The sequence below is a fragment of the Brassica oleracea genome, chromosome C8, assembly GCF_000695525.1.
Source record: "Brassica oleracea var. oleracea cultivar TO1000 chromosome C8, BOL, whole genome shotgun sequence".
Classification (NCBI taxonomy): Eukaryota; Viridiplantae; Streptophyta; class Magnoliopsida; order Brassicales; family Brassicaceae; genus Brassica; species Brassica oleracea.
In genome coordinates this window covers 33,139,774-33,150,237 of record NC_027755.1, presented here as the reverse complement: position 1 = coordinate 33,150,237, position 10,464 = coordinate 33,139,774, and the positions used below count along the sequence as shown (strand labels likewise).

At 33.6% G+C, this 10,464-nt stretch overlaps 1 protein-coding gene and 2 long non-coding RNA genes across 3 annotated transcripts; 1 reads left to right on the top strand and 2 right to left on the bottom strand.

Moving 5' to 3' along the window:
• Positions 1-1,376: 1,376 nt before the first annotated feature.
• Positions 1,377-2,652, top strand: LOC106309545 (homeobox-leucine zipper protein ATHB-12). The gene is made up of 2 exons (XM_013746595.1): positions 1,377-1,838; positions 2,232-2,652. The coding sequence occupies exons 1-2, from the start codon at positions 1,479-1,481 to the stop codon at positions 2,559-2,561; spliced, it is 690 nt and encodes a 229-aa protein (XP_013602049.1). The 5' UTR covers positions 1,377-1,478; the 3' UTR covers positions 2,562-2,652.
• Positions 2,653-4,912: 2,260 nt separating this feature from the next.
• Positions 4,913-5,870, bottom strand: LOC106311296. The gene is made up of 3 exons (XR_001263976.1): positions 5,569-5,870; positions 5,212-5,421; positions 4,913-5,124 (listed from the first exon to the last, which is right to left on the bottom strand). It is a non-coding gene; the product is annotated as an uncharacterized LOC106311296 (long non-coding RNA).
• Positions 5,871-6,067: 197 nt separating this feature from the next.
• Positions 6,068-6,923, bottom strand: LOC106311215. Its single transcript, XR_001263946.1, has 3 exons — positions 6,623-6,923; positions 6,328-6,391; positions 6,068-6,250 (listed from the first exon to the last, which is right to left on the bottom strand). It is a non-coding gene; the product is annotated as an uncharacterized LOC106311215 (long non-coding RNA).
• Positions 6,924-10,464: the final 3,541 nt, after the last annotated feature.

The window sequence follows — 10,464 nt, the reverse complement described above, 5'->3', positions numbered from 1 at the left end:
CTAAAGAGAATCATCTTCTCCTCTTATCAACAACGGCTATCGTTATGGGAACCTCGACACGTGCTATCATCTGTCGGACGCAATATTCAGTCACAACCACATATTGATTGCCACGTTATCTTGGCTCTCTCAATGGTGCCAAATGGCACTCCTTCAATGGTTTGATTTTGACAACTACGATTGCTACTTGTCTGAATCATAGATCTACTTTATTACATTGTATACCAAAAAAATTAATTAAAAAAAAAAAAGAATTTGCCGAATTCATTTTTGAAAGGATTTGTCTAAAATTTCTTTTTTTGTCTAAAATTTCTTAACATTAAAAAGTGTTGCCGATATAAAATACCTTATATAATTATTTCTTAGAACTTATTTTGATCTTGTCATCGTTACAAAAGTAAATAAAACTAGCCCTTTAAAAAAAAAAAAGTAAAGAAAACTCATAGTTAGCTTGTTAAATATTTGCATGGAAGTAAATAATCCTAAAATCATTTATCTCGCGATATCCTTTTGTTTCCGTCTAGTGAAAGTAAACGTGTAAACTATAATACTAGTATACCCTATGTGAATGCGAATTCAGTATTTGAGAAAGAATTATAAATGTTTGAAGATATGGCTTTGGTAATGAATCTGAACTGAAGATTTGAAGAATTATTTATAACTTTTTTTTTTTTTTTTTTTGAAAAAGGGCATAGAATTATTTATAACTTAACTGCATACAATCACAAAAGTAACCATGGTTTACTCCAAAAGAATTATTTATGTGAACGGAGAACGCATTCCTACAAGAAAAAACACATGTGAACTTGTTAACGTGAAATTTTGTTACACGTTCAAATAAAATTATTGCTTATACGATATATTTTCCTTTCTCTTTCTTAATGATAGGTATGATCTTGACCAAAGAAGTATTTTATTAAAGCCTTCAGCCACATGTCAAAATGATGATATTGTTGTGCATGTTTTTTTTGTCAACTTTGTTATGCATGTTTAAACATAGTACAACTACCATATAAACTGCTGAAATTCTATATAATATTAATCTTTTTTTTTTTTTGAAACATATATAATCTTAGTCTTGAAAACTAAAAATAATAATTGCGAAATATTATCAGTAGTTAGATGATTAGTTCACATCGAAATGAAATACGACTTAAACTGAAAGAGACACGAGCCAATTCGTGTCATAGCCACAATATTTGGACATATTTTAGCTTAGTCCAAAATATTTGCAGGTCGGTAATCATTAATTATTATCTTTTGAGCAAATAATGAAATTTCCTACATACTTCTTTCTTTAATCTCAGGCCCTACACCACGTAGTACACTAGCACATACAGTAACCCAAACAAATATATAAAGAGGCCAATATCACAGACGCAGAGATACCAGGAGAAAAAAAAAAGATAAATAAAAAAATCCAAAAATCTTCTCTCCTTATCGAACTTCAAGAAACTTCCAGGATCTGGTGAATACCCATGGAAGAAGGAGACGCTTTCAATTGCTGCTTCAGCGAAATTAATAGTGGCATGTCCATGAATAAGAATAAGAAGAAGATGAAGAAGAGCAATAATCAGAAGAGGTTTAGTGAGGAACAGATCAAGTCACTTGAGATTATATTCGAGTCCGAGACGAGGCTTGAGCCGAGAAAGAAGGTGCAGGTAGCTCGAGAACTAGGGCTGCAACCAAGACAAGTGGCTATATGGTTTCAGAACAAGAGAGCTCGTTGGAAGACTAAGCAGCTTGAGAAAGAGTATAACATTCTTAGAGCCAACTACAATAATTTGGCATCACAATTTGACATCATGAAGAAAGAAAAGCAAGCTCTGGTCTCCGAGGTACATTCTGATCAAGTATATTTATACACAAAAAGATGTGGAAATTGATTATATTTATCAAACTAAAATTAGAAAGGACAATAAAAAATTGATTTTAATACTCGGAACACATCCATTTTTCTTTCTTTTTATGTAAAATATATCTATATGTTTTGTAAAATCAAGTAATAGATAATATGTTTTCTAAAAATTTATATTTACACACGGTTTTTAAAATCAAGTATAACTTACTCCTGATCGGAAAATCAAATATGTAAGTTGGTTAATTCAATGTTTCAGTCTTCAGAGGAAGATCAGAATGATAAAAGCGTCAATAAACACAAATGATTATTGAAGCAAAGAAAAAAGCCTACATTATGTGGAGTTTAATTAAAATCTCTATTAAATTTGCAGTTGCAGAGACTAAATGAAGAGATGCATAAGTCAAAAGAAGAAAGACGTGATGAGTATTGTGGTGAACAAAGAGTGGCTCTTAGCAGTACCACAAGGTCAGAAAATGGAAAGTGTGAGCCAGAAGTTAGGATAAATCAAGGGATTGTTCTGTGTAATGATGACATTAAGACAGAGTATTTTGGATTTGAGGAGTCTAAGCATGAGCTCATGAACATTGTGGAGCAAGCTGATGATAGTTGCTTGACTTCATCTGATAACTGGGGAGGCTTCAACTCTGATTCTATCTTAGACCAATCTAGCAATTACCCTTGGTGGGACTTTTGGTCATGAACAACTAAGTGAAGAGAACGAGTGTGTATATACTTCTGTAGAATGTGTTAATAGAGCGTGTTAAGATAAATAATAATTTTTCTTTTTGCATCGTATTTTTCTTTTTGCATCGTTATGTATTATATTTGATTTTACAAAATTAGAATGAATCTCAATGGAGAATAAAAAATGGTCTTTTTATTTTGAAGAATCAAAGTTACGAGTTTGGCTAGTTTCGTGCCAAACCGTGTTTCTATCGGTTGTGTTTTCAACTCTTCCTTTTGTTTCCAAAAACGATCATGGACCTATAAACAATAGGTCCATTATAAAAGAAAAGCCTGTAGTATAGCCCATGTGTAAATCCTTAATTAAACGAGGCCTGCGTTGAAACAAGTCAAAATGTCATCATAAGACAGTGAAACCCTAGCTTATGTACCAATGCCATCGGATTAGTTGATCAGTTCTATGATCGAAAAATGGCATCAGTTCTATTTTCTTTTTATCTTCGAATCAATTCGAAATCTTGGATTACTGTTGCATCAACTCGTATTTGGATAGATAAATGAGAGAAGTATGAAAACCACTATTAAAATCTAAACTTGCATATTTTGACGTGACAAGATTTTTACTCCCAAAAGAAGCAAACCTTTATTGAATGAGAATATATCTTTGGTTGCCTTTTGTACAAATAGAAATAACAGAAAGATTGGTGGTGGAGAAATGAGTAAGTTTTTTTTTTTTTGCCAAGGATGTGAATATCATATAAATATAAAAGATGTTTGTAAACTTTACAAAAAACTAAAACTAGACGAGGTGCACTTTGGCAAAAAGGAATAAAAACAAAGTGAAACCCATATGAGAAGAAGATTTTCTAGACATTTCTTAGCCATGATAGCATAAGTGTTTTGAAGCTCTTCTTGATTTTTTTCTTCCCCAAGATCGTGTCTCTAATGTTGCGGTCTATGAGCTTGTAGATCGTTGGAGGAGTTGAGGAGATTCCCTGGTGCAGGTGTTTTTTCCGCTCTGCCCAAATGTTGTAGATAGTTGCATGAGCAACCAACTTCTTGAGAATCAAAGGAGTAGTTAAGTCCTTTAGAGAAATTCATTCAATAAAAGAAGTCCAAGTCATGAAGGCTGAATGTGTATAGCCCAACCGTCGAAGAACCAGTTTCCAAATCTGTTCACTGATTTCACAACTCAGAAGAAGATGATCTCTTGTTTCCAGAGCTGAATCACAGAGACAGCAGCTTGTAGAAGTCCCTAGACCCCAGCTTGATAGTCTCACCCGTGTAAGCATTCTATCATTATGCGCAATCCACATAAGGAAAGCGTGACGAGGCGTGGCCATCTTGAACCATACACTGCTGGACCAAGAGACTAACGGTGCTCTGTTTCGTAGCTCTTCCCAAGTACGAGAGGCAGAGTAACGAGGCATAGGATCACCATCAATAACTCAGTGAAACACATCATCATCCTGAGAGAGTGAAGGAAGAATAATACCCGTGAGATGAATTTGAAGGCTTTCTGCTGCAAGAGATCGAGCGACTCTCAGTCGCCAGCGATTGTCATCACAAGTATCAGCAACTGAAGCATATAAAGGAATGCAGAGTTCTCTAGGGCCCGAGTCGCCAAATAATTCAATCAAGCGACCAAGAGGGGTCCAAATGTCCCACCAAAAGTATTAATTCACGCATAATACACATATAAATTGGTTAATAGGTAATATTAAGTAGATTAATTGATTGTTTCTCTACATTGATAACAACTAGGTAAATATCCGCGCTACGCCGCGGTGTTTTGTCTATGTTAAAATCTCTAAAAAAGTGTTACATTCGAATAATTATTATTTATTTAAATTTAATGTTATTAATACTTTTTGTGAAAATTGTGATTAGTAGATATCAATAGATTTTGGTTTTGTATTTTAACTTTTGGCAATTTTTATTATTTTAATTTTAATTTTATTATATATTTTTTAATTCGTTGCGCAAGTGATTTTTTGTATTTTTTTTTGTTTTATGCATGCTATTAAAGTTTATTTTAGTTTTGATTTTTATTGTTATTTTGTATTTTGGGGAATACTTATGTTGGCATAACGAAAACACATAATCCGACATTAGAAATAACATAAGTACTAAAGAGGATCTAATTTTCTTGGACATATTTGGACAATCCATCATCTAAGTATTTAAGTGCAACATCATTCTCCTCCGGTTCTATCCAAGTAAGGAGTTATTAATGATAAGCCTCTAGCGACTTGAGCCCATGAGTTAACGAACTCCATAGCTCCAATACCATCGAACATACCCTCCATTTAGTCACCTACTATAAAATCCTAACAAATTAGATCTCATCCTAAAATCCTAAACAACAAAAAGATTGCTTGAGCGGGAAGAAAAGTAGTAAACCTGAGCAGTAACGGGAGGGACTTCAAGAATATTCTTGGTGTCTACAACATCATAGACAAGTTTCTCTAGTGTCTCAAGGTCTGGTTTCGTGATGTCGCCAATCTCATCCATTTTACAGTTTGTTTCAGCTTCCAGAAACACAACTCCTTCTTCAGTATAGTTCACAGTGAGTTTACCTGAAGTTCACACCATTAAAGATATTTTAGTCTGAGTTATAGAGGCCAAAACTGGAGTGGTCGTTAATTGTTTTCAAAAGTACCTACAGGACTTATGGTGAGACGTCCATCAAGAGGATAGTAAAGAAGTACTTGACTCAGAGACACAGAAGGCTGTCAACACAAGGAAGATACGGAACTGTAACTGAGAATAGTAGCCATGACATATGTAGGTGACTTACTTTTCGAGCTGTTTCTGAGTATACCTTGGGAACCAAATATGAGACTTAGAAAGCTACAATCAGAGGGCTCTTTAACCTGCAAAAACATAAGTTCATACAATATCAGCTTCCAAAAGCTGAGTTTGTTACATGGCTATAAGAAAACAGAATCCAAATGATGTTAAACAGAAACCTTTTAAGAAAATGACATGGCTGCGGTTTCTAAAGTTAAAGAGAACCTTACCGTATTTCTACAAAATCTCTCCGCGTCTGAAGCCATTGTCTTCACAAGGAGAATCATATACCATTTGGAGTTTCTTGATAGAAGATATCCACTTGTAAACGAACTAAACCTACGTCTGTTACTTGTCTCTATCGTTTTTTTTAAATTTAGAATCTTCATAGCTAATAATACTCTTCTCATCAAAGTCATTGCACTTGAACCATTTCTCAGGCTTACATGTTTCATACAAGATATTCTTTGATGGCTTTATCTGTTCCCAAGGAACAACATCACCAAGGCTAACCAACAATAAGAAAAATAGTAACCAGGTTTCAGAATACAAGTTAATTAAAGTATCTACTGGAACTGAGCAATGCCAAATTCACATAGTAACCATTAAGAAATAACATTATAGAAATATGAAGCTTAGATTACCTTAGTGTTTGTTGGGTCTGACTGTGGAGATGCTTTAAGCAAACGGAGCTTTCAGCTTTCTTACGTCCCAAAATTTCAGGGCACTGAGAGATATACAGAAAAAAAAAACTAAAGGATGTAAAAAACATTGCTATAAGCTATATGAAGTAGCAATACCCTTTACATGAACCTAATCAACGTTGTGAAAGTACCTATCTGGTGCTCCAGCAGTGGCAATTGTGATCTCGTCCTTGAGATAAAGCACAGAGGTAATGCTAGATGAAGCAGCCTGAACACACAAAGCCATTAGAGGCGAAGAAAGGAAAAATAGATTTGACGGGAGGAGAAAGGATCAAGAATAAAAACCTTGCGACGTCCAATTCCTTTTGAAAGAGGAGATGGATGAGCTCCTTTAACCATGCCAGTAGAGCTGTTTGAAGTCCACAACAACAATCAATATGGTTTACAGAAGCTTGCAACTAAGTTTAGACAAAAAGAATTACTTGATGCAAAACTCTTCTCTTAAAGAGCTTCTTTTACATTTTAAATCCCATAGCGCAAAACATCCATCCCTCGAACCAGAGACACTAAGAGCTAAAGCTATCCTGACTTAAAATATCAACATATTTAACACTAACACTCTCTGATCACACATACTCACCAAACAATTTTGCTAGGCTTTTCCGGTGACAGAGGAGGAGATAGTAACTTCTGTGAATCGAACCACAGAGAGAGTTCTCAACTGGGAGGATGGTACGATCCGTGATCCCGAGATCCGAAACCTAAACTGTTGCTGCATCTTGGCGATATCATTAATCCCGAACGCCAAAAATCGACAGTAATGGTTGAAAATTAACACCATTCAGAGCGGCTAGGGCTAGAGCTTGGATTCGTATTACAGCCGATCGATCATAGATCTTGTCGATTCGTATTTTTTGTAAACGAAGACTGGACAAAAAGAAGTTAAACACAATGGCAATGACATGGACAAACAAAATGTTTTCATTGCCTTTTCAACTTTTTTTCATTTATTGACATGTTACTTTCACAGGCTTTTAAAAAGGTTAGTTGTCAAACCCTGGAGAGTCTCTGTGTCATTATTGTGTTGATTCAAAAGTTCAAGATTCTTGAATGTTATTTTATTTTCTTGCTTTTTGTAGTGATAAAGATGGTCGTAATTTTTATCTACCAGGGGCAAGTCCCCGCGTATTGATTTTTTTCTTTTTTTACTGTATGTTGCGGAAGATTTCCTGCAGTTTGCGGAGTATCAATAGTTCAATACTATTAAATCTAGAACCTGTCCAGTTAATATATGTGTAGTCCAATTTAAAATGTAACTGAATCTGAAATATAACTGCATCAATTGATTTATTCATAATTATGTAGATAATTGAGTAACTGAATCTATAATTAACTAAAAGGGACGTAGGAAGCAGTTACGTAGACGAGTTGATCAATTATATTAGAAATAATCAGGACCCACTTTACTGAATTATCTGACCCACTAAATAATTTATATATATATATATATATATCTTCTTTTATCAAATAGTTAATCTGGTCATGGATTATAAATGGTGTATTCTAAAATTAAATATAAAATTCTAATTTAATATGGATCAGATCAATTGTATATCCTAATTATAAGAGATGTCATATTTATTTTAACTGAGATATAAATAGGTCCAAAACTTAAATGACAATTTTTAAAGTATATATATAAATCAAGACTCTAAATTAATAGAATAGATATAAAGTATATGTTTTTAATATTTAGTCACAACATAGTTAACGGGTTTTAAATAGGTTATTCGATTAAAAAATATTTATTAAATGTGATTATAATTAAGGTTAGTGAAAATCATATTTACCCATTTACATATATATAAGTATTATTTATAAAATATATTCTACGAGATTTATTTAACGGATTTTAAATAGGTTATTCGATTAAAAAATATTTATTAAATGTGATTTTACTTAAAGTTAGTGAAGATCATATTAACCCATTTATATATATATATATATATATATTTAACATAATATATTAAAAAATTTGTTCGGTTTTTGGTGTGGATTGAATTTGATATTAGTTTTCAGATATAGCACTCTAAGAACCGTTCAAGTATATAAATCATAATCGAATTTTAATAGAATAGATTAAACACAAATATAAATAAAAAAATAACACAAATATAAAAATTAAATTACTCAAGAAAATTAAAACAAAAAATATACCCGCCATTGCAAAAGAACCGATCAGAATCTAGTTTTCTTTAAAACTGTGCAACAGGTGTTGGTAGAATTGTGGCTATAACTGGTTAAGTTGTGTTGAGTTTATGAGTTTTTTTTGTAGTGTTCAAATGGCATCTCCCGATTATAAGATTACTTGTTTGCTGTTTGTCTAAAAATCGTAATTAATTTTTTGTTATGTGTTTTATATGTGCAACGGTTAGTTTTTTGTTTTGGTGTTTTTGTGTGTGCGAGGGAGGTAATTTAAATTAAATTGAAGAGTTAGTGATTGAAATTGCATCTATTACCGAAGGCCTATTAGGCTACTCTGTAGGAGTACGAAAGTGAATAGTTTATAACCGCCTATTTGACATAAGCAATTTGAAGTCCGTGTCTATTTTTCTTAGTAAGTTGTTTTTGTGTAAGGGTTTTATATTTGGCAAGGTATGTGACTATGTGTAATGTTCTTTTGGGCCGTAAATGGGCTAAAAGAAAATTTAATTTTCAAAGTTATTGGACGTTTACAAAAATAGGAGGAACGACATTTGGGCCCATAAGCGCACTTCGGTAGGGAACGAAACCGAATTAGTCTTGGTGATTTGGCGCTTTGCGTGGTGCCTTCGAGATTGTTTTTTCTTTTCGGTGATGAATACATCTATTGATTACGGTTTAAGTAGAATTGCAATCCAGATGGTTACCGGTTTAGCTCTAATAAGGTAATAATTGGAGTCGGTGTTTTTTTAAACAGTAGCGGTGGTAAAACGAATGGTGAGTTGCATACAAAGCTTATCCTTAGACAATTAGTTTGAGCAGAGTAAATTAAATCGAGTATAGGAATGGTACTGTTTTGGAACCATTGAGTCATGTTGACATGTCCAACGTTTATGTATTGTTGACGCCGTCTGGCATTGTGAAACTTTAGTGATTTTTAAAGAAGGTGACATTAGAAAAAAGCAAAGACACGCACTTGTTCCTTTATTATTGAAAGTCATAGTAATTCTTACACCAGTAAGAAGTAGTTTGTAGCAAATCAAAGGAAAAACCAAATTTCAAAATAGAGAAAACATATGAAAATTGAAAATTGAAAGGAGATGAAAGCTAAATGGGGTTGACGGTTAGATGGCCTTGCGGAAATCACTCACACAGGGGCGTTTGCGTTTGTTTTCGTCGGCTGCAGGACCTGGCAGACTTGGCTTCACCAACTCCCAGTGAAATCTTTTGCGCATCACCCATGTTGGTGGCAGATTCTGTTGCTTGTCCATCTTCCATATTCACGACTGGAGCTTGGTTGATGCTGCCACTCTAAGAAACAGTAGCACATGTGTTAATTTATATCAGCAAGTAAAAAAACTGTGAATACATAGATTATTCCACCTTTACCTAAGTGTCAAATAACAGGCCATCACTGATTAAGTGAAATTCTCCATTTTTCTATGTTTTTTCTTGATTCTCCGTTTTTCTTTGTTAATTGGGCAACATGAAGTCATTTTCTTAGGAGAATTCTAGGGTTTCGAGACAAAATAAGCTGAGAAAGCGTGTTGGTGATGCTTGATTCCACTCTCAACCCTCTCCTATTTATAGGATATAAGATGTTTTCGGTTTAAAAACGCATGAAGCTTTGATTGTAAAAGGAGGGAGACAGAGAGTTTGTTGGAGTTAATGAGTTAAATGTAAACTGAAGATTCATTGTATAGGTTACAGAAACATTGCACGGAAGGTAAGGAAGAGACGGACATGAAGATAAAGGGGAGGTCAAAAGTTGTTCTGAAAATCAGTTTTGGTGTTTTTTTTACGGCTAAGAGAGATATGTTGACTCGTCAAATATGGAGATGACTCCAAACCTAATCGACTTGAACCTTAAACGCAGAATTTTGTTTTGTTTGGGCTACAATGGGTTTGGAGATTAAAAACACGTTAACAATTAATGGAAATTCGACCAAACTCATATGCATTTAATAACCAAACCCAAACGCAATAACCAAACCCAATTCGAAGGTGGAATCCATAAATTTAAAACGCTTGCTGACGTGGACAGCGTAGATGGAGAGAAAACTGTCCTATTATTATATAGACTAGGAGTTAATCCGCGCTATGCGCGGGGTTATTTTGATTTTCAAATTTTAACTATATAGTTTTTTTTGCATTGTACTCTGAACAACAACAAAATTTTAAATTGTATGTTTGTGTGAATTTATATATTTCCTTAGGAAAAAACAAAAAACTATACATTTTTCAAATAGATGTTTAATATAGTTTTTCATTTCTTATATT